The following is a 25,292-nucleotide window of genomic DNA, read 5'->3' on the forward strand; positions in this document are numbered from 1 at the left end:
CCTCCCGCTGAGCTCATCTCAGGGTGTAGAGCTGGAGTGGGGGCAGGGACAAGACCCATCATCACATTGGCAGTCTGGAATTAGCACCATCTTTTGGGCCCAAAATGAGAGGTCCCCTTCCGTCTTAATTGGGGAAAGCCAAGAGGTGGCCCAGTGAGGCTGCTTGTCCTCTGGAACCCCAGATGGGGTGGTGGAAGTGAGTTTTATCCTCACTCCTCCACTGAGAAGAGGTGAGGAGCGGAGGAGTGCCCCAGCCTCTCAGGTGACCTTTGGCTTTACCCATCCTCTGGCTAGGTGGGTGCCCCCCTGCCCCGGCCTGGGGCCAGCTTGGAGTTGTGCCGGAAAGCCCTCGCCCGCCAGCGAGCCAGGGACCTCAGTGAGACAGCCAGTGCTCTGCTGGCCAAGGACAAGCAGATCGCTGCCTTGCAGCAGGAGTGCAGGGAGCTGCAGGCCAGGCTCACCCTGGTGGGCAAGGTGCGCGGAGTCCCGGGTCTCTCCTTCCAGCTCAACCCGGTGCAGGCCAGGGTTGTCAGCAGGGCTTGTGGGATGTGGAGATGTTAATGAGATGCAAATGAAGGGGGAAGGTAGAGGCTGCTGGGGAGTAGGTTCCCCTGGCAACGGCCCAGGTGGGAGAGGGGAGAAAGGCTGAACTGTGGGGGTGGAGCTATGAGTCCCAGAGTTGGGCGTTTCTGTTCTGACTTGGGCTATGTGCCAGTGGGTCTGGAGGTACGAATCCACACGGATCTCACACTTATGTGAAGGAATGTTCACAAGGCTTTTAGCACGGTGCCAGGCAGGCTGCGAGCGCCCAGTAAATGAGTTGGGTGAATGTCTCCACACGGGCTCTGGGAGCATGTGGCTGTGTAGCACGCACATACTACCAGGCATGTAGGCAAGGGAGGATGGATTCGCGCCTTTCCCGGCAACGGAGCCCCTCCGCTGGGTGGAGGGCGGGCCCTGGCGGGGATGACCGCAGGGCAGGCAGGGTTAGGTCCTTTTGATTCCTCTCCTGGTCCTATCCCAGGAGGGTCCCCAGTGGCTCCACGTGCGGGACTTTGACCGGTTGCTGCGTGAGTCCCAGCGGGAAGTGCTGCGGCTGCAGAGGCAGATCGCCCTGCGCAACCAGCAGGGGCCGCCCCCGCCGCCTCAGCTGCCTGGCCTTGCTGCCCCCTGCAGAGCTGGGGCGAGGAAGCCGGTGGCCCCAGGAGAGGTGAGCCCGGCAAAAGGGCAGGCGTGTGTGCGCGCGCCGGCTGACTAGGGTTGGGGGCGATCCCGGGCCCCCAGCTCGCTGATCAGAAGGAATTAGGCGGTAGGGTGCGTACTCCCATGGGCTGGGGAGCCCTCACCAGGGGCGGGCGACCTCTCTGCGCCTCTCATGTTTGCACCTGCACCAAGCCTCACTGAGGTCCCCGGGTTCCGCCTCCCGTGAGGACAGCCTGGCGCCCCCGCCGCGCAGCCAGTGGTATGGCCCGGCCGCAAATCCCTGGTTGCCCTGGCAGCCGCCCTGGGCCCAGCCCGCGCCGCCTCGTACGCCACCGCTGTAGAGCGGGGACGCCCCTTCCTGCACCCGCCGGCCCGCCAGGCCTGGCCCAGGACCCCCGGGGATGCGGTGAGTCCGACCTGTCTCCAGGTACTGGAGACCTTCACTGAGCGCCAGGCTCAGGCAGCCGCTGTTTGGAGGACCAGGGATCCACTCTGGACCCAAAGGACGTGAAAGGGCTCTGATTCTTCGGTGGGGAGCATCTAAGTCCCCTGATTCCTTCTGGGAAAAGGAGTGAGAGTCCCTATAGTGATAGTGAAGAAAGCCTCGGGCTCAGGGGCGCTGCTAGCTCAGGTTCTGCCCCTCTGGCCTGCCCACGGAGGGGGTGCCCTTCCCACCAAGAGCCAGCCTCCCTAAAACTTTGTACAGGATGTGCAGTAGGGTGGGCTTGAGGGCAACCGGGACGTGAGCCAGGCCAGACTGGCCCTGTTCTAGGCCATGTCCAGATTTGGATGATCCAAAACTCCTAGCTCTTTTTTTTTTTTTTTTTTTTTTGTACCAGGAATCAAATGCAGGACCTTGTGCTTGCCAGGCAGGCGCTGTGCCACTGAGCTATATCCCTGGCCCTGAACCCCTAGCTTTGAGAACACCACATCCTTGGGGGCCTAAGTGGCCTCCTACTTCTCTGCCAGTCGCTGAAGGACACCCAGGACAGTTATTGAGTGCAGAGCAGGGCAGCTGCTGAATGCTAAAAAGGGAAAGCTTTGGCCTGGATACAGGACCCATCTCCCAGGGTGCACACGGGTCCCAGGATCTCAGAGCACTTATGTCTGGGGGACATAGGGTACAGTCCCCTGCCCCTCCACATCAGCTGGACATGTTGGGAGGTGGTGGACAGACAGCACCCCTGCCCCTTCCAGGGCAGTGAGCTCATTGCTGAGCATGCCCTGAGCTGGGAACCTCCTGAGGGCAAGCTGGGCTGGGGTAGGCTGCCCCCGGGCCCTGTTCTCAGGTGCCAGTTCTTTGTCTCTGGGCATTTCCAGGCCACGCCCCAGGAGAATGTGCACAGCCCACCCGTGGTGATAGGGGACCCTAAGAAACAGCAAAGGGTGCAGCAGCTGGTAAGTCTCAGGTCAAGGGCTGGAGGTGACCTGCTGTGGGCAGATCTGCCTTCCCCCATGAGGAGCCTTGGGTCTGACCCTACAGGAGTCGGAGCTCAGCAAGAAGCGAAAGAAATGTGAGAGCCTGGAGCAGGAAGCTCGGAAAAAGCAGAGGCGATGTGAGGAGCTGGTGAGCTCTTAGGCTGCCTGGGGACCATTCCTACCAGTATTCTGCTCAGTCTCATCCACCCCTCTTGCTCTCAGGAACACACCTGTTGTGTTCTGTAGTCTTTTCCCGGCGGGTGCAGGGGAGAAAAGCCTTGCCTGGGAGGGCAGGTGCTCCCTATGTGGAGAGGACAGTAGGTGCTGGGCCCCTCCTCAGAGCTCTGCTGCCCCCTTAGGAACTGCAGCTGAAAGAAGCCCAGAATGAGAATGCACGGCTGGTGGAAGAGAACTCTCGGCTCAGTGGCAGGGCCACCAAGAAGGAGCAGGTATCACTGTGCCTTAGGGCTTAGAGGCTCTGGTCCTGGGCAGAGGTCAAGTGGTGGGGTACACTGTGAAGAGTACCATCCTCCTGGTGAGGAGCAGGTCCAATGCCCAGCTCCTGGCCTATACCCCCCACTAGGTGGAGTGGGAGAACGTGGAGCTGAGGGGCCAGCTCCTGGGGGTGACACAGGAAAGGGACTCAGCCGTTCGCAAGAGCCAGGGCCTACAGAGCAAGCTGGAGAGCCTGGAGCAGGTGCTGAAGGTGAGGAGCCTGGGTAGACGCAGAGGGCATTGGGACTTGGAAGGGGGAGGAAGGGGGCAGTAGAGTAGGCCCTCTCTCTGCTTGCAGCCCAGTCCTGGGATTGCTGACCCTTTGCTTTTTCCTGACTTAGTTTCCTTTTTAATAGAAGGCACTGCAGCAGATCATCTTAGCTCTCTTATGGGGATGACGGAGTGGGGGATCTGGCCTTGACCCCAAGTCTTACGTTTCAGCACATGCGGGAGGTGGCCCAGCGGCGGCAACAGCTGGAGGTGGAACATGAACAGGCTCGGCTCAGCCTTCAGGAGAAGCAGGAGGAGGTCCGGAGGCTGCAGCAGGTGGGGCAGAGTGCGGGGAGCTGGTAGCTTTGGGACCTCCGTGTTGCCCTCCTCCCAAGCCAGCTACCATTTACTGAGTACCTACCATATATCAAACACTGTGCTAGGCACAGGGAGACGGTGAACACAGGCCAGGCCCCTGACCCATCAGCAAATAAACACATGTATGACTGTGATAAGAAACACAGTGGGGACATGAACAGGGCAAGTGATGAGAAGACAGGCATGGGCGTGGGTGAACAGCGGCTTTAGAGATGTCTTCAAGGAAGACTTTCCTGAGGAGGCGACAGTTGAACAATACCTCGAGAGTGAGAAGAAGTCAGGACAGCCATGGCGGAGCAGACAGGACAGGCAGAATAGTTGTGCCAATGCCCTGTGGCAGGGAGGAGCTAGCGGAAAGGTCCAGGGCCAGCGTGGCTAGAATATAGCAAGAGACAGAGCAGCAGGCGTTGGACTTTAGACGTCTGAGAGGAGTTTGGATGTTTTGCTCCATGTGGGTTAGAAGCTGCTGAAGGCTTGAACGGGGAGTGACGTGATCTGATCCATCACTTTCTGGGGTCCCATCGGCAGGATGGACAGCGTGAGGCACAAGGAAGGGTGATCCGCAGATTGGCAGCTGTGCCAGTGGTCCGGGGGAAAGTGGTGATCTCGATGAGGTGGCAGATGACGATGAAGGTGGAAACCAGTGCACAGATTTTGAAATGTAATTTGCAGATAGACTTGATAAAGACTCACTGAGAGCGGGGTCTGGTGACACAGAACTGTAAGCTCTGCACTCAGGAGGCTAAAGCAGGAGGATGTCTAGCTCTAGGCCAGCCTGGGCTAAATATTGAGTCCGTGTCTCAACTCCCAAACCAGACCAATCCAAACCAAACCCCTACATGGGGATTCCAGTCGAATCTCTACCTGCTCACCCTCTTTGCTGTGCTTGCTATGAGGCAATGGAGCTTTGCACTCACCCCAGGAGGTGGAGGATGAAGGCTAGTAGCTTTGAAAGACGGGGCCTGAGTTCCAGTGAGTTCTGTTTTAGGTTGTGTGCTGCAGACTCTGAAGTAGCTGGTTGGGTGTGTGAGTCTCAAGTTATGGGGAAGCTGGTCCTGGAGGTGTCTGGAATGGTCGGTGCATACAGCACTGTGACTAGGGGGTCCTCGGGAGAGAGCAGGGTACAAAATGGCTCAGCACTGTGTCCGGGGACACCCCGATGTCCAGAAGGGTGGGAAGAGAGATGGAGAAGGAGTAGCGGGGAGGCAGAGAGAAGCCAGGAGGATGTTCCTGGACTGTTCTGCCTCTAGTTTGAGGTATGGATCAGAAGCGGGGTTTGGTGGGAAGGAGAAACCTCAGCCTCCCCCCAAGATCCCCTTTTCTCCCTGCCCTTTTCTGTTTCCCCCTCCTTCCTCGCCTTACACCTGCCTCCGCTTCCCCCCCTTTCTCTTCCTTTTCCTAAGCATCTTTCCTTCTTTAGGCCCAGGCAGAAGCCAAAAGGGAACATGAAGGAGCCGTGCAGCTGCTGGAGGTAGAGTCCCTGGAGGTGGCAGAGGACATCAGAGACTGTGCACTGGGGTGTAGGCTGGACTGTAACAGGGCCCCTAAACACTGCAGGGCCTGGGAGTGTCCCCTCCATGGTTGGCCTGTTTCTCCCAGTGGGACATGGTGGGGCAAGGGATTCCAAGTGGGGGCAGCCATCTCCCATTGCCACTTCCCAAGCTTGCTTTTACCCCAAAATGTCCTTTCGTTTAGGAACTGCTCTCTCTCTCCCTCCCTTTCTGGGTCAGTGACCTATAGGGCTAATGGTTCTAACCTCTCCTCTGCGCTTTTCTTCCCTGCTGCAGTCTACCTTGGATTCCATGCAGGTACCGCCTCTTTACCTGTCCACCTCCCTGGGGGGGTCCCCTCCCGTCTCCCCCACATCCCTCCCCCAGGGTCCCAGTGCTTGTGTCCAACAGAGATGTCCCTGGTGGCAGACCTGAAGATCTGTAAATGGGTGAGGGTTCCTACAAGGACACATGGGCTGTACCGTCATCCCAGACCTGACCCACTGTGCCTGAGAGACCTCGAGCCTTTCCTCCTGTGGTCTCTCACACCATGAGGAAGCTCCTGGTGACACTGGCCAGGGAAGAGTCCTTGATCTGGGGACTCTCCTACTACCTGAGCAAAGGTCCTGAGAACTGACCGTTTCCCATCAGGAGCAAGTGTCCCGCATCCTATGAAGTCTCTGCCTGCCTCTGGGCCAGGGATTTGGGTCACACACTGTAACAGGGTGACAAGGGGTGGAACTGAGCAAATGCCTGCAGTGGTGCTGCTGGTGGTGATGATCCTCTTTGGCCTAGAAAGCATCTAGAAGCAGGAGTGTCACTGTCCAGCATGTAAGGGCCAACGCGTCGCAGGCCCAGGCCTCAGCTTTGGTGCCCAGTCTGGGTGCTGGGTGGATATGACCTGAAGCTCAGTGTGGGGCTGTGTGGAGAGGGCATGGCCTGGTGGCTCATGGTGGTCTTGGCCCAGGCCCGGGTCCGAGAGCTGGAGGAGCAGTGCCGCAGCCAAACCGAGCGCTTCAGCCTCCTGGCTCAGGAGCTCCAGGCCTTCCGTCTGCACCCAGGCCCCTTGGACTTGCTTACTTCTGCGCTGGGCTGCAGTGCCCTTGGGGACCACCCCCAACCCTCCTGCTGCTGCTCTACTCCTCAGCACTGCCGGGGCTCTGGCCCCAAAGGTAAGGTGGACCCAGTGACATTGATCCAGAGCCCCCAGGCCAGGGGCTTTTGTGTAGAGCACAGTTCAGGATCAAAAAAGCCCAGCAGCTCATTCAAAGTCATAGGGCAAGGTTATGCCATTTCTGGCAGGAGCGAAGCTCTGATGGAGCAAAAGAAAACCCAGGAGTGAGTGTTCTGGAGAGACCCAGGCATCTGCGGTCACTGTTCCTGTCCTGTACCTAAAGCTCTCTGGTCATAGCTGGAAGTTGGGTGCTAGGAGCCAATAGCAGGCTGTATTGCCTTGGGAAGAGACAGGGCTGGGGTCAGTCAGACCTGGTGGTCCTAGTGCCACTCATCCAACAGCCAATGCACCATTAAGCATGTTGCTTGACTTCTCTGGGCCATAGTTTCCTAAGCTTTGAGGACCACATGAAATAATACGTGTACATCGCTTACACTTCTGCTTAGTAAGATTTCCCCCAAGCATTTCGCTTATAAGGAAATCCAGCTACCAGGGCCTGATTCCCGTATCTAGGAGGCTCCACCCTATCTCCCTGGTCCCTCTTCAGGCTACAGGTCCCAAGCACACGTGCCATCTTCTCTTTAGATCTTGACCTCCACCTGGGTTCCCCAGGGCGCTGCACTCCAAAGTCTTCCGAGCCTGCTCCTGCCACCCTTACTGGGGTCCCTCGAAGGACAGCCAAGAAGGCAGAGTCTCTCTCTAACTCCTCACGCTCTGAGTCCATCCACAATAGCCCCAAATCATGCCCTACACCGGAGGTCAGTGCCAGGGAGAGGCCAAGGTCTTGCATTGGCTTGGGGAAGGGGCGGAGGGTTGGCTGTTGTCTCTTGGGGAGCCCTCAGGAGCAGGGCTACTGGTTCCAAGTTGGGAGGCCGACACCCTGTGGATGTCTCCCTAGGTGGGGAGTATGGGTGGAGCCTGACACTACTCACTAGGGCCCTCCTGCCAGCCCCCCTTTGGGGCCATCCAGCCCCAGCCTCCAGGAGTGCAGTGAGGCCCTAGGGTTCTGGGTTGGATGAAGGAGCCCCTGGGTGCCAGAATCCACCTAATGATGTTCAGAAGAGCATCTGGAGAAGAGCAGGCTGTGCGAGAAAGTGCCCAGGTTCTGGGCTTCAAGTCCCAGCTTCGTCTTTGGTGAATCATCCTTTTTGGGTTCTGGTCTACTTATCTGAATAGTGGGGATAATAAAACCTGTCTCCAAAGGTGGTTGCAAAGGTCACCTGGACTAAGACATAAGTGAAGTGCCTTTTTCTTTGAGGGACATCCTGGAAATGCTTAACACATGGCAGCTGTTCCCACCGCTAAGTTCTTGGGCGTCACTCACAGCTCTTTGGATCACCTTCACGTCCTTCTGCCCACAAACTCAAGAAAGTATAGGGGGGCAGGTCGCAGCAGTTTAGAATGTGGTGGAGCCCAGCCCTGGGCCTCTGCTGCCCCCTTGTGGGATACAGTCGTCGCGCTGGTGTTAGAAGTGGTGGTGGATGGCTGCGGGCCAAACTACGGAAGCGCTGTCACTACGCTAGAGGCAGAGACTTCTTTAGCCCCTTCTGCTTCCTTGCTGCCACCTAGTTACAGCCAACATGCTTTGGCTGAAGCTGGGAGTGTTGGTACAAGCCTGAGGCAGGAGGATGGCAAGTTTGAGCCCAGCCTGGGCAACTAAGTGACTTAGTGAAAGCTTGTCCTAAAAAAAAACTCAAAACAAAACAAACAAACAAAAAATTGATGTAGTTCAGTAGAAAGGCCCTGGGTTCAATCTCCTCTACTACCCACCCCACATGGCCTAGCCCCTGTTGGTCTTATTTACTGGGCTGCTGGACTAGAGGCCAGAACTTGGAGATGGGCCCAGCTTGTGCCTACTACCTCTGCCTTGGCCCGTGGGTGCTTCCTGGACCTGCTGGCTCAGGCGCTGCTTAGAAACCTCAGGGGCTTGTGGCACTGGCCTCGCCAGGGTGGCTGCATCTGTGCCGAGAACAGTGACTCTGCTCTGACTCAGCCTGCAAACCTGCCTGCTGTGCCATTGGCCCGGGCCCTGGAGAGGAGCCAGCCCTTTCTGTCTCCCCCAGGTGGACACAGCCAGTGAGGTGGAGGAGCTGGAGGTAGATAGCGTCTCCCTGCTCCCAGCAGTGACAGAGGGCAACCCCGGAGGATCCAGGATCCAGGTCTTCCTCGCACGCTATAGGTGGGCCCTTCATTCTTGCTTCTCCCCTTCCAGATTAGGGGTGTATGGGAGGGTGGGGCTGGGTGGGGCTGGGTGAAGATGAAGACCTCTGGAAATGGTGGGGTGTTACAGAGATCCCAGGTGGGCATGTTCTCAATAACCTAGTTGAGCCAAACTGGGCGGAATGAATGCTCTACTTGGCTAAAGGTGGAAAGCAGATCTTTCTCCTTTATAAAGGCTTTGCAGGGTGAGAGAAGACTGACGTAGCGATGCAATTAGGTTGCTGTCCTCCTTTTCTTTGCCCCTCCACAGCTACAACCCCTTTGAGGGCCCCAACGAGAATCCAGAGGCAGAGCTTCCACTAACAGCTGGCGAATACATCTATATCTATGGCAATATGGACGAGGATGGGTTTTTTGAAGGTAGGACAGTAGTAGGGATCATTCTTTGCCTATTCTCTGGTCTTTATGCCCCTGTTCCCAAAGACCTCCCCTCATCCATTTCTGTTCCCAGCATGCTGAGCCCACCATAGCTTTTCAGACTCGGTTGAGAGGCATTCAGAGACCCGACAGCCAGTGGGGAAAGACTGAAAGAGCTCTGGCTTCAAGCAGGCCCGGCCAGCACATACCACAGTCATGGGGGATTTTGGCTCGATTCATTTTTATGTTGCTAAACAGAGCAGGGCGGTGGTGGACACCAGTGACACTTGAAGTCTGGCCTTTAGTGTAGATTGGATGCTAGACTGTAAGCACGTGTGAGGGTCTTACACGAGGTCTCATGACGGAGCCTACTGCAGAGTGGTCTTGGCCCGATACCATGCTGTATTCTTAGTAACGGGGAGGACAGAGACTGGAATAAGGTACAGGCAGGGCAGGGCAGAGGCCATGCTGAATGTGGAGGTGTAGGAGAGGGTTAGATCTGAGTGTGGAGCACTGAAAGCTTTGGCTCCCCTTCAACTCTTTTTCCCTGGGCGCTCTGCCCATCATTTGAATAGCTGGTAAGAATGATGGTACCCAGTTTTGTGGTCCAAACAGCTAAACTTCCCAAGGGATAGATTTTGAAGAGCAGGATTAAATTGCTTCTGGGAGAATGAGACAAACAACAGCATTTGAAAGAGGAGGCCAGCAGAAAGCATAAGTATTAATGCCCGCCAAGTTATTAGAATTCAAAAAAATAGAATTCGAACTAGGGGAATAGGAGTAGATTTAAAGGCATGCAGATAACTGGGTTCAGGGTGCCCTATTCCTTGTGCAGCTTTATTAAGATGCTTTATTAAGACACTTTATTCGTCTGCATCTGGCTCTAGCTGTGCTATTCTCAGTGGCGTGAGCTGAGTGGGCTTGAGCCTGACTGGCCCAGGCTCTGGCCTTGCAGGCTGCAGGTTTGTTCAAGGCTCTGATTATAATTCAACGCTCCCAGCACTAGAGTTAGCATTAATTGCCCAGCTCTGCCTTACAAATTGCCACCAACTGGGTGGCTTCAAAAAGCAGACCCGTGTTGTCTCTCTGGCTTTTTCAGGAGGCTGCAGTTGGAAACCAAGGTGTTAGTAGGGCTGCACTCCCCCTAGAAGCTCTTGGGGAGCTTGCCTTTCTTGTCCCTTTCACCTTCTGGGGGCTCCATGTGTTACATGGGTATGGGCACCTCGCTCCAATTTCTGCACCAGCCGTCATGTTGCCTCTTCCTCTCAGAGTATCCATCTTGTTTGTGTCTTTATTTTATAAGAACATTTGTCATTAGATTTAGGACCCACCCTGGTAAGCTAGGATGATCTCATCTCAAGATCTTTAATCACTTTTTTTTTTTTCTTTTGAGACAGGGTCTCATTATGCAGTTCAGGCTGGTCTGAGCTCACTTTCTAATTTATTTTTATTTATTTATTTTATTTTTTTGAGATCCCTGGGATTGAACTCAGGCCCTTGCGCTTGCCAGGCAAGTGCTTATTCTGCTGAGCTATCTCTCCAGCCCCTTTAATTTCATTTTCAAAGATGCTTTTTCCAGATAAGATCACTTTCACAGGTTCCAGGGACTAGGGTGGGGTATATTTTTGAGTAGCCACCATTCAATCCTCTCCCCTAAAATGCTTACTACATTTTTTAACTTAGACACCCTACTGTCTCTTAAGTTCTCCCACTGTACTTCTTTCCTATATAAGCAGAGTGAGAGGATGGGTGCCACGGATTACTGCTGGGTAAACGATCATGGATTCTGCACCTCAGTTCTGTGGACCCTGCCGCTCTGCCCTGGGCCCTGGCCTGTGCTACCCTTTCCTCCTTGAGGTCATTTTCTCCCTGACGTTTTTTCCCTTCCTTGAATTGGCCATGGCATGACAGGACATGTGTGTTCCTGGCTTCCTTCTCCCCTGATATCCCTCAAACAACAAACGTTTGTTTAAAAACTCTTGCTAAGTCTTCAGAACTGATGTGGATAGTGAACTCACCGCTAGCTATTGCTTGGGCTGACTGCCAGACGTGTTCTGAGACACGGGCCTGCAGCAGGTCCTAATGTCTTTTGGGCCCACAAGTGACTTTTTTTTCTGGTGCTTCCTTCTGTTGTCTCTAAAGATTTCTCCCCTCCTCCTCCTTTTCCTCCTCCTCCTCCTCCTTCTTCTTTTTCTTTCTTTTCTTTTTTTTTTGGCGGAACTGGGGATTGAACTCAGACCTTTGCACTTGTCATGGAAGCGCTTATTCTACTGAGCCATCTCTCCGGTTCCTGCATCGCTTTTCTGTGTGAATGTTTTTTCCAAAAGGAAGATGAAGGGCGCCACAGTCTTCATGCTCTCCTCAGGCCCATGTAGAACCAACCAGCACAGTCTGTTTTGTTATCTTTGTGTGTGTGTGTGTGTGTGTGCACGCATGTGTTTTGGGGATTGAACCAAGAGCCTCACACATGCTAAGCATGTGCTGTACCACTAGTCTACGCCATCAGCCCTTGTTTCTGCTCCTCACCTGTTTGCCTTTTTCATCTTTTTAGTAAGAAAGTTTCCAAATATATAGCAAAATCAAGAGTACTTATATACTCACCGAGATTTTGTAGTTTTTCACACTTTGCTATATTTACTTTATCATACATATATAGCTCAAAAAATGACTTTTAGGCAAGTTGTAGATATCATGACACTTTAGAAATGCTTCGTGCATCTCCTTGGGTGATGGGTGCTGTCCTACATCGTTTCTCTACCAGCGTCCTCGGTGCCATGTTAAAAACGCAGATACTCAGCTCCACCCAGACATAACTGAATTAGAATCTCCATTTTAACAAATCTGCAAGTGATTCACATGCGCATTAAAATTTAAGAAGCACTGTCCTATATAACTCAAAAACGCCTACAAAACCCAACAATAATTCTCTAATCCAGAGCTTGACTGCTCTTGTCTTTTAAAAGCGCTGATGGGTAAATGTTGATTCAAACCAAATGCTTAATTAGGATCACTCTCTAGCCATTCCAAAAATGCATTTATCGAATGGGGTTTTCTTTACCTGTTCTCTGTTTGTCTTTCTCTTCCCTGCCTTTTCCTGTCCTCCCTCTGCCAGGGGAGCTCATGGATGGCCGAAGGGGCCTGGTCCCTTCCAATTTTGTGGAGCGTGTGTCTGATGATGACCTCCTGACCTCCCTCCCTTTGGAACTGGCCGATTTGTCTCACAGCTCAGGCCCTGAACTCAGTTTCCTGAGCAGAGGTGGGGGTGGCAGCAGTAGTGGGGGCCAGAGCAGCGGGGGACATAGCCAGCCCAGACCGGAGGAGGAGAACGCAGGGGAGGAGCTCAGCCTGAGCCCCCCGCCGGAGGGCCTGGGTGCTCTCTCGGTGCCTTACCCTCGCCATCTGGTGGTCCTCAAGCAGCTGGCCCACAGTGTGGTGCTGGCCTGGGAGCTGCCTCCTGAGCGAGTAGAACTCTGTGGCTTCCACATCTGTGTGAACGGGGAGCTGCGGCAGGCCCTGGGGCCTGGGGCGCCCCCCAAGGCTGTGCTTGAGAACTTGGACTTGCGGGCGGGGCCCCTCCATGTTTCCGTCCAGGCCCTGACCAGCAGGGGCAGCTCCGACCCTCTGCGCTGTTGCTTGGCTGTGGGTGCTCGAGCCAGGATAGTACCTAGCCAGCTGCGAGTCCACCGGTTGACAGCCACATCTGCAGAGATCACCTGGGTGCCCGGCAACAGCAACCTGGCCCATGCCATCTACCTCAACGGGGAAGAGTGCCCACCTGCCCGCCCCAGCACCTACTGGACCACTTTCTGCAACCTACGGCCTGGCACACTCTATCAGGCCCGGGTAGAGGCTCAGCTCCCACCCGAAGGAGCCTGGGAACCAGGCTGGGAGAGGCCAGAGCATCGGGCTTCCACCCTGCAGTTCACTACACTCCCTGCAGGTATGAAGGGGTAGGCACTGCTGTCTGGAACACCCAGGAGGCCAGCGATGGGTGATGGTGGCAGAGGAGGCTGGCCTTGCTGCCAGTGTCAGTGAAATGGCAGATGGGGCTGATGTCTCAGGCAGGGAGTAGCCTACATTTCTGGGTTTCATGCCTGACTTCCCCCAGGCCCACCTGATGCCCCCCTGGATGTGCAGATTGAGCCAGGGCCCTCCCCTGGCATCTTGATCATCAGTTGGCTCCCAGTCACCATTGATGCTGCTGGTACCTCCAACGGTGTCCGGGTCACAGGCTATGCCATCTATGCTGATGGACAGAAGGTATGGCCTGGGAAATACACCTGGACAACCCTCCTTGCCACGCCTACAGCCCTTGTCTCTCTGGCCTGGTAGTGATACGCAGCCCCTGGCATTTGGGCCCGAGGGATTTAAAACTGCTCTACCACTGAAGCCATGAGGCCAGGAGGACTGAGTGAGATAAAGCAAGCAGAGGGCTCAGCCTCGCAGGATATGCGCTGCCATTGATGTCCTTGTGGCATCGCATTCAGCTCTCTCAGCCTCTCCTTCCCCCCGTGCTCCTGCTCCTTGTAGATCATGGAGGTGGCCTCGCCCACAGCAGGCAGCGTGCTGGTGGAGCTGTCGCAGCTGCAGCTGCTGCAGGTGTGCCGCGAAGTGACTGTGCGCACCATGTCGCCCCACGGCGAGTCGGCCGACTCCATCCCTGCTCCTGTTGCTCCAGCCCTGGCTTCCGCCTGTTTGTCTGCCGGAGTCACCTGCCCCTCGCCACAACCGAGCCCGGAGGCTAGAACTCCTCTTGCTGTAGCATCCCCAGGGCCTGGGGACCCCAGCTGTCCCCTGTGGTGCCCTGCTCCCTGTGGAGGTCCAGAGCCTCCGGGAGGCCCCCCAGCCAGCCTCACCAGAGAGATGCCAAAAGGAGCCCAGGAGGAACCTGCAGCACCTTGCTTCCAGGTACCCTGTCTGGTGGAGGCGAGCAGGTACAGGCTGGCAGAATGGCCTGGGTTTGTGCCCTTCTTCAGTGCTGTCTATTTCAGGAGGAGGCTGGGGCAGCTGTCCTGGGAGCCTCAGAGGAGAAGAGGGCTGGTGAGGCAACCACAGGCAAGGGAGGCCCTGGCCCTGCGGCTCCCTGCAGGGCCACGAAGGAGGCTGAATGGACCATAGGAGAGGCCGGTCCTATGGTCTACCCCATGCAGGGAGTACCAACCCTGAGGACGCCAAGTACTGAAGCCTGCCATGGAGCCGACCCCGGGACGAAAGCCAGGGCTGAGGTAGAGGCTGGAGACACTGTCACAGAATCAAGGCTTGCCTCCCTAACCTTTGCTATCCCAAATAGGGGTGCTCTCTTCACTTTGCTCTGCTCTGGTTGGCTCTGACACCTTTGTGTTGTGTGTCTGTTTCTTATTCCCTTTTTCTTCCCATTTTTCTCTCCCCACTGTGGCTCCCATGTAAGGCCTACACCTGTATTCTGGGCATGGCTCTTTTTCTCTCTGCCAAGGACCCTGTCTTATTCTTGTTGGGGCTGACCCTGCCCCACAGCCCCCAGGGCCTCTCAGAGCCCTTCCTGTCTTTCTTCCCTGGCTCCCTATCTGCAGAGGGAAGATACCGCAGAGCTTGGGGTTCATCTGGCAAACCCTGTCGTGGATCATGGCCGCAACTCAGACCTGTCAGACATCCAGGAAGAGGAGGAGGAAGAAGAGGAGGAGGACGAGCTGGGTTCCAGGCCTTGCTCCTTCCAGCAGCAGGTTGCTGGTGGCAGCAGCAGGGAGAGTGGGGCCAAGGTAATGGGGTGGGGAGGGCTGGTGGGCCTCAGGCTCCAAGAGCCCCCGTCGCAAGTATCAGCAGCTGCTCCATCACTGCACTGCGTGTTGGCCTCAGTCCTGGCTCATGATGCAGATAGGAAAAGGCCCAGAATGGGTCTGGTCCTTGCTAGGAGGATCAGGGGGGAGGAGCGCTCCTTTGTACGTGTTTCCTCAGCCTACTGCATGCATTGCCTTGGCCAGTGGATGCTGCCAGCCTCTGGGAATGGGATGGGGTGGCCTCTGCAAGGTGACAGGGGCAGCCTGCTCGCTGATGCTCCTTCCCCACAGGGGCTGGCACCTGAGCTGTGGGTGTGTTGTGTTCCCTAATTCTTCCTCTGGTTCTACCTGGACATGTGTGTGACTTTGGACCTGTCATGGTCCCTCTGATTCTTTTCTCTTGGAGAATGCTAAGGGAGGGCTGTGGGCTGGCCCTAAACGCTGTCCTCACTGGAGGGCAAGGATCACAGCTCTTCCCTGTTCTCCATGGACATCTCTTCTCCGCTGCTCTCTTCTCCCCACCCCCAGCCCCAGCCTGACCCCTTTTGTGAGACTGACAGCGATGAGGAAATCTTGGAGCAGATCTTGGAGCTGCCCCTCCAGCAGTTCTGCAGCAAGAAGCTCTTTATCATCCCTGAGGAGGAGGAAGAGGAAGATGGAGAAGAGACTGAGGAGCAGGGGAAGCCAGGGGCAGTCTGTTCTTCTCAAGACCCCAGTCCATCGGAGCCTCCATCACCAGGGCTGGGCTGTGACAGTGGTCAGCCCCCAGGACTTGGCCTGTGTCCCCTGTCTCCTGAGCCCTCCAGGGCCAGGGACCACCTGGAGGATATGCATGGACTGGTTGGTGGAAACAGCCGGAGGAGAGGAAGTGGCTCCCCTGAGAAACCCCCAAGCCGCAGGCGGCCTCCAGATCCTCGAGAACACTGCAGCCGGCTTCTCAGCAATGGCAGCTCCCAGGCCTCTGCACGGCCAGCACCCTCACGGGACCGGAGCAACCTCCCTGTGATTGAGGGCATCAGGGGCGGACTAGAGGCTGGTGGGAAAGGGCGGCCGGGCACTTCTCGGAGATGCTCCCGTGGCCGAGCCCCTGAGTCAGGCCTGGCCAGCTGCCTGTCCCCCAAGGGCTCGGAAATCAGCATTGAATATGACTCTGAGGATGATCAGGATGTGGGCAGTGGGGGCATCAGCATCACCAGCTCCTGCTACCCTGCAGATGGGGAGCCCTGGGCCACGGCGCCTGTAGGAAGGCCACGGGGGCCTCTGAAGGTCAATTTGGGCCCTAGCCCCTACCCACACCTCCCAGCCTGGGAGAAAGGGGAGCCAGAGAGGAGAGGCCGCAGCGTGACCAGCAGAGCCAAGGAGCCGCCTTCCCGGGTCTGTGCCCACTTCCACCCCGGCAGCCCCTGCCTGCTGCCGCCTGGTGGCTCTGCTTGCTGCTCACTGGCCACTCCCATTCCATGCTGCAGCCTCCATCAGCAGAGGTGGGGCTGGGCCTCCTGGCCCCCTCACCTGCCTCCTCCTACCACATTCCACCGCTTTGCTGCTTCTGCTGATTGAAACTGGGACGCACACTGTTCTGTCACCACTAGTCGCCAGTTGCCACCTTCGGGCAGGGTGGCCCTTTGCTCTGCGTAGCTAGTTACGTCTTCAGGACCCTGACTGTGATGCCATGTCCGAGAGTCACCAGCCCTCATACCGAGGAGAAATAGCCCTCTCATGCTGTTTGGCCACCTCAGTTCCCTCTACTGCACTCATCTGCTGGGGGACTGGGCTGGGCCTTCCCTCCTGTCACTCCCTCAGTGGGGCATCAGGTGCCTCCACAAGGCCATCGAGGACTCAGGAGAGGAACGCTCTGCCCCTGTTCTGTTGTGCTGCTTACGCTGTTGCTTCTGCTGGCGGGACAGAGTGGGGTGCGCGGGCCCACGAGAGGGGTGGCCTGTCATTTCTGCCATCTGTTGCCTTCTCTTTGCAGGCAGCAGAGACTGGGGAGGCCAGAGGGCAGGACAGCCCTGGGCAGAAGGGCCCTCAGAGGAGAGGGCCCCGGGTGCCCAGGCTGAGCACCACCGAGCAGGGTGAGCACCTAGTGGGGCTGGGCTTGGCCCGAGGGAGCTGGTGCTAAGCCTCAGTGAGCCATGGCCCCGTCCTCTGCCCTCTTCACAGCCCCTCCAAGGAGTCCCCCGGAAACACTGGCTCACCATGACTTACCTATCAGGGTCTTTGTGGCTCTGTTCGACTATGACCCCGTGTCAATGTCGCCCAACCCTGATGCTGGAGAAGAGGAGCTCCCTTTCCGGGAGGGCCAGATTTTGAAGGTGAGCTCGTCCTCTGCCTGGAACTCCAGAATCTAGTCATTGTCCAGTCTAGTCATCATGGCATGGCTACATCATGATGTATCCCTCCTGCCCCTCCTCATCATGGTGGGGCAGGAGGACACAGCTTCTAGAGCCAAATGATGTGATTGGACCCTGTCTCTGCTATTTCTAGCTGTGTTACTTTGCATAATTACCCCTTACAGGCCTCAGTTTTCTCATTGATAAAATGGGGGTATTGATGTCTGCCTCCCAAGGTTGTTTGTGGAGTCTGTGACCTAGTGTTCAAACCTCCTGTACCTGCCCACTGTTAACTTTTCCACTTTTACTATTCCCCCAAAGATTGATTGAAGGCTTCCTGCTGTTTCTCTGAGGGTTTGGGGGTCCAGTCTGGACTGCACGGGAGGGAAAGACAGCAGATGGTGGTACAGAAAGGGTTGTTTTCTCATTTTCCTTGCCTCCCGATTCCTAGCTGTTTCCCTTCTTCTGTCCCATGGGCTGCAGAAGACAGACCCCCCTTCTGCAGCGCTAGGTGGGGTGCTGCCAGGTCTCAAGGTCTGGGGGTGTAGGGAGCAAGCTAAACTGGCCTCCTGAGACAGATAGCTGGCCTTTGCTTTTAGGTGTTTGGGGACAAAGATGCTGATGGCTTCTATCAGGGGGAATGTGGAGGCCAGACAGGCTACATCCCCTGCAACATGGTGGCTGAGGTGGCTGTGGACAGCCCCACAGGGAGACAGCTGCTGTTCCAGAGGGGTTATCTGTCTCTAGATGTTGTCACTGAGGGCACAGGTATGATCTGCTGTCCTCCCCCACGTCCCACCACCTGGGTTCCTTCCCACCCTTATCCCAAGCCATTCGTGTACCGAGGGTGGCTGGGTGCTGCATTGACACAGAGCCATTGGAACCAAGGCCAGGCCGGCCACCCCCTTGGGACTGCTGCATGCAGTGGGAGCTTGGTGTTGAGGGGAGGCCCGTGTGGGAGAACCCAGGGCTTCTGGCCATGCTCTGGGCTTGGAGATTGGGACGCAGGAAGATACTCTGGTTGGGCACTCCAGTAAATGAGCTCAGCCCTGAGAGGAGATTCCAGAGCCTGTTCTATTTCCCTGTCCTGCCTCAGTTTCTCTCATACCTACTTGCCTTCCTGGGTCAGGGAACAGTCCCTTCGTGTATTCCACAGCTCACACACCTGGGCCTCCCCCCAAGCCCCGCCGCTCCAAGAAAGGTGAGTGACACCCCAACTCTCGAGGGGGCCTGAGATGGACAAGTGTGTGGGTGGGGGTTGAGGTGACACTGCTTGGCTCTCTGTGGGATTCAGAGCAGATAAAAGGAATCAGAGGAGCCCTTCACCCAGCTTGATCTGCTCCAGTGGGGGGTTTCATTCTGGTGGGGGTGGGAGGTGGTTTGCCAAGATTTCTGTTCCCCAAAACGGTAGACTGTAAATGCTGGGCATCCTTGCCCATGTCACTTACCCAGAGTGTTCTGAGGGCTCTCAGGGTACCCTTCGCCTCCCACATCCTTCCTGAGGGGGCACATCCTGCCTGCCCTTACCACTCCCAGCCCCGGATGAGGCAGGGAGGGCAGGACAGGATTCAGAGGCATCTTCTCTCCACAGCAGAGTTGGAAGGTCTCTCTCAGCCCTGCCCAGGTACGGAGCCATCCCATGGCAGGGCTGTCTGGGGAAAGAAGGAAGGTGGGGTGACCTCTGGCCTCTCCCCAGGGGCTACAACAGGTCAGATGGTGGTAAATAGGGACCCATCCTGCTTCCAGTGCAGAAGGTAGTAGGGCACAGGGGTGGTCTGGAGAGAGTCCTGATTCTTCTTACCCCCTCTGCAGGTCCCCCAGAGCCCGTTGCCTCTGCTGCCCTGAAAGCTCCCCACCCCATGGTAGCTGCATTTGACTACAACCCCCGGGAAAACTCCCCCAATATGGATGTGGAGGTGAAGACCTTAGGATGGTGCCTAGTGATGTGAGCTAGGGGTGGCAGGGCCTCTCTGAGGCTGACACCTGTCTCTTGCTGTCTCCACAGGCAGAACTGCCCTTCAGGGCAGGGGACATCATTACTGTGTTTGGGAGCATGGATGATGATGGTTTCTACTATGTGAGGATGCTGTTGGGGAGGGAGCCTTGTACCTCAGCTTCCCAGCCGGGCAGGGGGTGGACAGCTGTCCCCAGGAAAGTGTCACCTCCCTGCACAGTGATGTGGGCCCCAGACTGTTCTCCAAAGGCCTCAGGCTCTAGGGGACAAGGCTGGGACCTCTGTCTCCGTCTCATCAGCATCTCCTCCCCAGGGGGAACTGAATGGACAGAGGGGCCTGGTTCCATCCAACTTTCTGGAGGGCCCCAAGCCTGAAGTAGGCAGCCCCAGTAGGGAGCTCATGACAATACCACGGCCGGAAAGTCAAGTGAGTGAGGACCTGAGCATTTGTCCTTTCCCTGCTGGCCAAGTGGGGCCAGGACAGTGTGGGGGAGGGGTGCAGCTGAGCTGAGTTACCCCAGAGGAGGGGCTTGGATGCGTCCCTGTCTGCCAAGGGGTGATAGCTATGGCCTTGACCCCAGGCCCACACCCTTGGACCAGTGCAGGGGAGGGGGTCCTTTTCACTGAACCTCTAGGCAGCCCACGCCCTGGTTCAAGTACTCCCACCCTGCTGGGCTGTCTGTCCCCAGATGCCCCATGGGGCCAGGAGCCCAGCAAGCCCAGCTTCCTGGTTCTTGTTCTGGCAGCCTGCCTCTCCTTGGGACAGGTGGGGGACAGTTGAACCTCCAGCTTCAGAGCGCAGGGCAAGGGTGGGCAGGCCACGCCCCAAGCATGAGGCCCAGGGCTTCCTGTGCAGAGCTCCATGCTCAAAGGCCGTGCCAAGCGGGAGCCATCTGGTGACTGGGTGGAGAACCTCCGGGGCTGTCAGTAACCCGTCTCCTCTCTTTGTTCCCTGTTCTCAGAGAACGAGGAGGAGAAGAGTCCAGTGCTAGCTGGAGATAGATATATGTAGAGAGAGCAACATGTAAGTGGGGGGACCGGCCCCTGCCTCCCATGCAACCCCACCCTCACATCACTGTGATCAGACAGCATTCCTTTGTGTCAAATCAGCTGGCTTGGCTTCCCCACTTTCTTCTAGGGAGTGGGGAGGGAGCTTTTGCCACAAGCCAGATTTAGTGAGATCATGCTCCCTCATTGCCCCCTTACCCTTGTTTGCTTTTACCCTGGGCAGTGCCAGCTGTCACAGGGCACATGTCTTAGCATATGATGTGCCATGTTAGCTGGCTCCTTTGTCTCCTTATAACCCACGTGGCTTATAGACCATTATGTTCCTGTATGTTATGACTTATCAGTTGTGTTATAATACTATTATGGTATTATAATGATTATTATGGGTGACAGAAAGAGGATCCTGTAACGTCACCAATAATAATATCCATCCCACCCTTCTGCATTATGACCCACTAGGGAGGTCACACACATGCTTTTACTACCAGCACTCAAGTGTCTCTGGTTGAGGAATGTAAGGGAGCCTTCAAGAGTTGAGCTCCACAGGTATCCCCAAACCGTTCTCCCCTGGGTCTCCCCACTGGCCATAGCCTTGACAGTCAGTGCTTCAACTCTTGGGCCTGGGAGTCCCTGCTGCTTCACCCAGCAGGCAGAGGGGTGCTTGGCTGTGTGCCAGGTCTCTCACCTCTGGTCAGACTCTGTGGTTGGTTCTGACAGGGGATTTGAGGGAGGCAGGAGGCAGGAGGGGAAGCGGGGCAGCCTGTCAAGAACTGACAGGGCTGTGCCAGGTGCAGGAGGCCCTGGTGGTGATGTGGGATTACAGGTGGGAATGGTTTTCTGGTGGCTCCCCTGATTGCCCAAATCCCTGTCCTTATGCCACCACAGAGCACTGCCTGGGTAAGGCAGAGGGGGCAGCTGAAAGTTGCAAGCAGAGCTAGAAGGAGATCCAACAAGAGAGATGCTGGAGTGGAGCTAGAAATGTTCCCACTGGGACATGCCCTCAGGGCCTGGGCCATCCCACTGAGAGTCCAGACCTCTGTCCTAATGGGGTGGCCACCACTTCACTCCCAGAAGGCCCTGAGAGACCTCACCAACCAGTTTGGCCAGGACCCCCCTTTCTGCCTAGGAGGTGCAGTTCCTTTGGCACTGCCTTTCTTGGAGGGGCAGTGGCCTCTTAAGTCATTGTTCTCCCTTCCTTGGGAGGGGGATGACAGGTGGGAAGTCGAGGGTACTCATCCCAAGGGTCAGGTTCCCAGACCTCTCCAGCTTGGCCAGTTTAGGCCACGTAGTGAGACTCAGGGAAGGGGAGGGGCCCGTCCTGGGCCAAAAGGTAATCAGGCAGAATTGAGACGCCGTGTCCTGTCTCCACTCACCCATGTGTTCTGTGTGTCTGGGCCAGCGGTGGGGTGGCAATACCTGGTTCTCAGCCTCAGCACCCGCCCCTGAGGCTGAAGAGAAAAGGAGTTGGGGTGGAGAGGGAACCAGCCCTGAACTTACCTTTCTCTTTCCTCTTCCAGGACTGGCTTGAAACAGGAGGACCCTCAGTGCCCCCCGGCTGGCACTGCGTCTCCAGCCCTGGGAAGCTCCCTAGGACTGAACTGGGGAAGCCACAGGGCACAGTTGAGAAGGTGCAAGGTCTCCTGTCCAAAGGGAAAGAGTTCCTCAAGAAACTGGGCTCTGGGAAGAAGGAGTGAAACTGTGGCCATCCCAGGGAGAGAAGTGGCCCCTGGAGACGGCCGGGTTTCTGCTAAGGCTGGACCGGGAGGCCCTGACAGCCCAGGGCTCCCGTCCTCTGAGTTAACACTGTGGATGGGAATCAAAGAGAGCTGGTGAAGTGGGAGGCCAGGTGGGTCTTGAAGGTTGCATCTTCTAGCCAGGCCCCTTGCCCTTGTAGGAGGGACAGAGCCCCACAGAGAGTACCCTGGCTGGGGTTGCTGAGCACGCAGCAGAGCCTGACTGCCAGTCTACCCACCTAGTCTAATCTACCAGGCTGAGCAGGTCCCTTCTTTGGCCTTGCCTACACACACAGGACAAGACCCCGAGGGGAGAAGGGGCCTGTTCCCCCTGGTGGCTCTGGCTGTCCTGATCACCCTCCCTTGAAGGAAAGTTTGCACTGGAGTCTCCCTGAGGGGCAGCGGGCGGAGCCGTGTATATATGTACATACTCAGTGCCTCACTCCAGCCCCTCCATCTCGCCTCCACCGCACAGCACAGGCCGGGGAAGGAGGAAGGCCATGCCAAAGCGGGCCTGCCCCCGCCTCACTGTGCTCCACCCCTCCCCGCCCTGTCACCTGGCCCCCATGTCTCCCCTCCCGAAACCCAGGGGGCTGGGGGTAGAAAGCAGGAGTTGGGTTTGCCTTATTTTGCTCATTGGATTCAACTTCTCTTTTGCATTGTTTTCTTCTGACCCCTGTGGGAGTCCAGGGGCTGAGGATAAGGACAGATTTATGCAGCTATTTTCATACATTCCCTGTTCAGAGTGGGTAGGGGCCACCCCACCCTCACCCAAGCCACCCACCTCTCACCCTGGCTGGGTGAGTGTCTCTGCATGTTTCCTTCGCTGTGGTGGGGAGATGGTTTGACTGAACCCCCACCTCCACCTTGGTCTCCAGGAGTGTGGAATGGTGGAGGCATTTGTTTAAAAAGACATTTTATTATAATAAAGTCTATTTTCACAAAATCTATTCTGGACTCTATTTGGGCAAAGGACTCTGGCCAGGGTGTGGTGCTTGGATTTGGGTCACAGCGTTGGAACCCAGAAATTACACACACGTTGTGAAGGGGCAAAAACTAACACCAAGAAAAATCTTAAATTCAATTTGTTTGTTTGTTTTTGAGGTAGGATCTGACTATGTAGTTCAGTCTGGCCTTGAACTGATTGTGTAATCCAGGTTAAGGCAGGAAGATTGCTCTTGAGGCACTAACAGTTCTCCTGCCTCAGCCTCCTGAGTGCTGGATTTACAGGCCTGTACCACCATATTTGGCCTGAGTTCCATTTCCTAGGAGGAAAAACTGGCAGCTTCCTGAGCTGCTTGGCCATACATGTGGGGTCAGGGGAAGCTGGGAATGGGGACAGAGGACATATGGAGAGGAGAGCTACTAGTGTTAAGATGGTAGATTGAGGGGCTGGGGAAGAAGATAGCTAAGTAGAGTAAGTGCTTGCCTGGCAAGCACAAGGTCCTGAGTTCAATCCCCGGTTCTGAAAAAAAAAAAAAAAAAAAAAAAGACGGTAGATTGAACACATATTACCTTAATTCTTCCTCTGACAAATGGATAGGAATAATAAAAGTGAGACAAACAGAACAAATGAGCAAATACCATACAAAGTCCTGTTGGAAAGGGGACTCTGTAGACTGGAAACAGCAGATTTCTGGAAAAGTCGGTAAACAAATGAAGATCACATTTGCAAACCCTGAACAGAGTGCACACGGGGAAGAGCTGCACAGCGCTCCACTGCCTGTTGCAAACAGGGTCAAAGAGACCCCTGGGCTACCATAGCCTGATTGCTGGGCATTCCCAGGAGGGAGTGATCAATTGCTGCATGAGGTTTAGATGAGAAGAGCGGGCGACAGCTGGCCCAGAGCTGGGCCACACAGTAGGGGTCTGGTGATGTCCCGCAGAAATAAGAAACACTGTTGCCTAGATGAGCCTATTGTGCCCTTCCCTGTCTCACTTGCTTCTTCCAAGACAGGCAGCAGCTCCTAGCCAGCTGTCCCACAGGGATTCTCAAATACAAAGAGGAGGACAAAATTAAGGGTCAGCAAACTTGGGGGACAGTAAGAGACGAAACCAGCTGAACTAAGGTATAGCTCAGTGGGACAAAAGCAGAATTCAGAGAAAAATCAATGATTTTTCGTCTAGCCTTGAGAAGCTCCTCCTTGAACTCCTCCTCCCTCCAACAGCTGACTTTCTCTTGGATACTGATAAAAGTTGACAACTTTTTCATGTAAAGAGTACTGTGATATCTTGGAATCTGTCTGCTTTCAAGGAAGAACCCTCTTCGACAAAATGCATAAAAACTGGAGTCCTCCCTTTGTTCAGGGCTCAGTCTTTCGGATGTGAGTCTGCTGGGTCTCATATAAGTGAATCCTTCTATTTTTCCTGTGGTCTCTCTGGACCCTTGAATTCTGCAATGGTACAGAACTTTCTTAGCAGGGTGAGACCCTGAGTTCTATCCTTAGCCCTAAAACCAATAAATGAAAAACTAGGCCTGGCCAATAGCTCAGGCGCAGGGGCCAGGGGTTCGATCCCTGGACCTGCTGTGCTGGCTCCGTCCCTGGGGCACACTAAGGTGGCAGTTGAGACTGGGTGCTTCACGCCTGTAATCCCAGCTCTTGGGAGGCTGTAAACAGGTGGATCACTATGAGTCCAATCTAGTAGTGAGACCCTGAACACCCTGTAGACCCTTTCCTAAAATACAAAAAAAAAGAAAGAAAGAAAGAAAGAAAGAAAGAAAGAAAGAAAGAAAGAAAGAAAGAAGAAGGAAAGAAAGAAAGAAAGAAAAACTGTATGTGTGCACACTATCCATTGTCTATTCACCAAATCTGAGGAGTTTTCTTTCTTTTTTCTTTTTTTATGTATTTGGTACAGGGTCTGCAGGGTCTACAGGGTCTCACTACATAGCTCCTACTTGTAGTGATTCTCCTGTTTCAGCCTCCCAAGTTCTGGGATTACAGGTGCTCACCACCATGCCCAGTCTCAATCGGGTCTCAGATCGCTCCAGGGGCGGGGCTGGTACAGCACACTGGGGATTGAACCCCAGCCGTTGCACTCTGCCTAAGCAGGCGCTCTAGTCTGCTGAGCTATCTGGCCGGCCCTTTGAGGCATTTTCAATCAGTATTTCTTCAACTATTTTCCCACATCTCATTTTTCCTCTCTTCTTTCTGTGACTTGACACAAATGGGGTATAGTGCTTTCCTGACTTCTGCCTCCTCTGTGGTGCATTCTGATTCCCTCAGATTCTCAGCTTTCTGGGATTCCTTTGCTTTATTCTGGATGTCCTTCTTGTGATCACACCAGCAGCTGGACCCAGGCAGCGGGAAGACAGAAAAAGGGAGGTGGGGCGATCCCTATTCTTGGGAGCACAGTGCTACTTGCTGGAGAAGGAGCTTCTCCTCAGTGACCAAGGCGCTCCTCAGCCAACATTGCTGCCTGGTCGTAGACTTCCCTGGGGTATAAGACCATAGAGAAAAGACAGAGTGGAAAAAGCGGGGAGGGGCAAATGAGGGATTTTTGTATTCCTTAGACATCAGGAGACTTCTTTCCCTCCCCTCAACTCGGAACCACATGCTTTTCTTTCTTT

At 55.5% G+C, this 25,292-nt stretch overlaps 1 protein-coding gene across 11 annotated transcripts; it reads left to right on the forward strand.

The window, feature by feature from the left end:
* The first annotated feature begins 1,519 nt into the window (after nucleotides 1-1,519).
* Nucleotides 1,520-22,632, forward strand: Tspoap1 (TSPO associated protein 1). 11 transcript variants are annotated; one of them, XM_023705512.1, is made up of 28 exons: nucleotides 1,520-1,609; nucleotides 2,524-2,601; nucleotides 2,687-2,770; nucleotides 2,982-3,071; nucleotides 3,206-3,328; nucleotides 3,559-3,663; nucleotides 5,126-5,176; nucleotides 5,493-5,513; nucleotides 6,163-6,367; nucleotides 6,955-7,127; nucleotides 8,433-8,548; nucleotides 8,840-8,949; nucleotides 12,059-12,886; nucleotides 13,055-13,206; nucleotides 13,477-13,854; nucleotides 13,938-14,171; nucleotides 14,496-14,681; nucleotides 15,228-16,073; nucleotides 16,672-16,771; nucleotides 16,860-17,011; nucleotides 17,629-17,797; nucleotides 18,159-18,230; nucleotides 18,621-18,653; nucleotides 18,842-18,945; nucleotides 19,035-19,106; nucleotides 19,297-19,410; nucleotides 19,946-20,007; nucleotides 21,509-21,592. In XM_023705512.1, exons 6-27 carry the CDS (start codon nucleotides 3,562-3,564, stop codon nucleotides 19,973-19,975), a joined length of 4,248 nt encoding a protein of 1,415 aa, XP_023561280.1. In that variant the 5' UTR covers nucleotides 1,520-1,609; nucleotides 2,524-2,601; nucleotides 2,687-2,770; nucleotides 2,982-3,071; nucleotides 3,206-3,328; nucleotides 3,559-3,561; the 3' UTR covers nucleotides 19,976-20,007; nucleotides 21,509-21,592. The 11 variants fall into 11 exon arrangements, 10 of the variants coding, with proteins under 10 accessions (XP_023561280.1, XP_023561281.1, XP_023561279.1 ...); XM_023705513.1 differs by having other exon boundaries at nucleotides 18,186-18,230; XM_023705511.1 differs by lacking the exon at nucleotides 19,946-20,007 and having other exon boundaries at nucleotides 21,509-22,632.
* Nucleotides 22,633-25,292: the final 2,660 nt, after the last annotated feature.

The sequence above is a fragment of the Octodon degus genome, unplaced genomic scaffold (genome assembly GCF_000260255.1).
Source record: "Octodon degus isolate 3935 unplaced genomic scaffold, OctDeg1.0 scaffold00222, whole genome shotgun sequence".
Lineage (NCBI taxonomy): Eukaryota > Metazoa > Chordata > Mammalia > Rodentia > Octodontidae > Octodon > Octodon degus.

What these genes read in the sequence shown, in the direction of transcription:
- Tspoap1 (XM_023705511.1), top strand. Translation starts at nt 3,562, where the DNA reads ATGCGGGAGGTGGCCCAGCGGCGGCAACAGCTGGAGGTGGAACATGAA. An exon ending in CCGGGGCTCTGGCCCCAAAG is followed by an intron (nt 6,368 to 6,954) that starts GTAAGGTGGACC and finishes TCTTCTCTTTAG; the next exon opens with ATCTTGACCTCCACCTGGGT. An exon ending in CTGCAGCACCTTGCTTCCAG is followed by an intron (nt 13,855 to 13,937) that starts GTACCCTGTCTG and finishes TGTCTATTTCAG; the next exon opens with GAGGAGGCTGGGGCAGCTGT.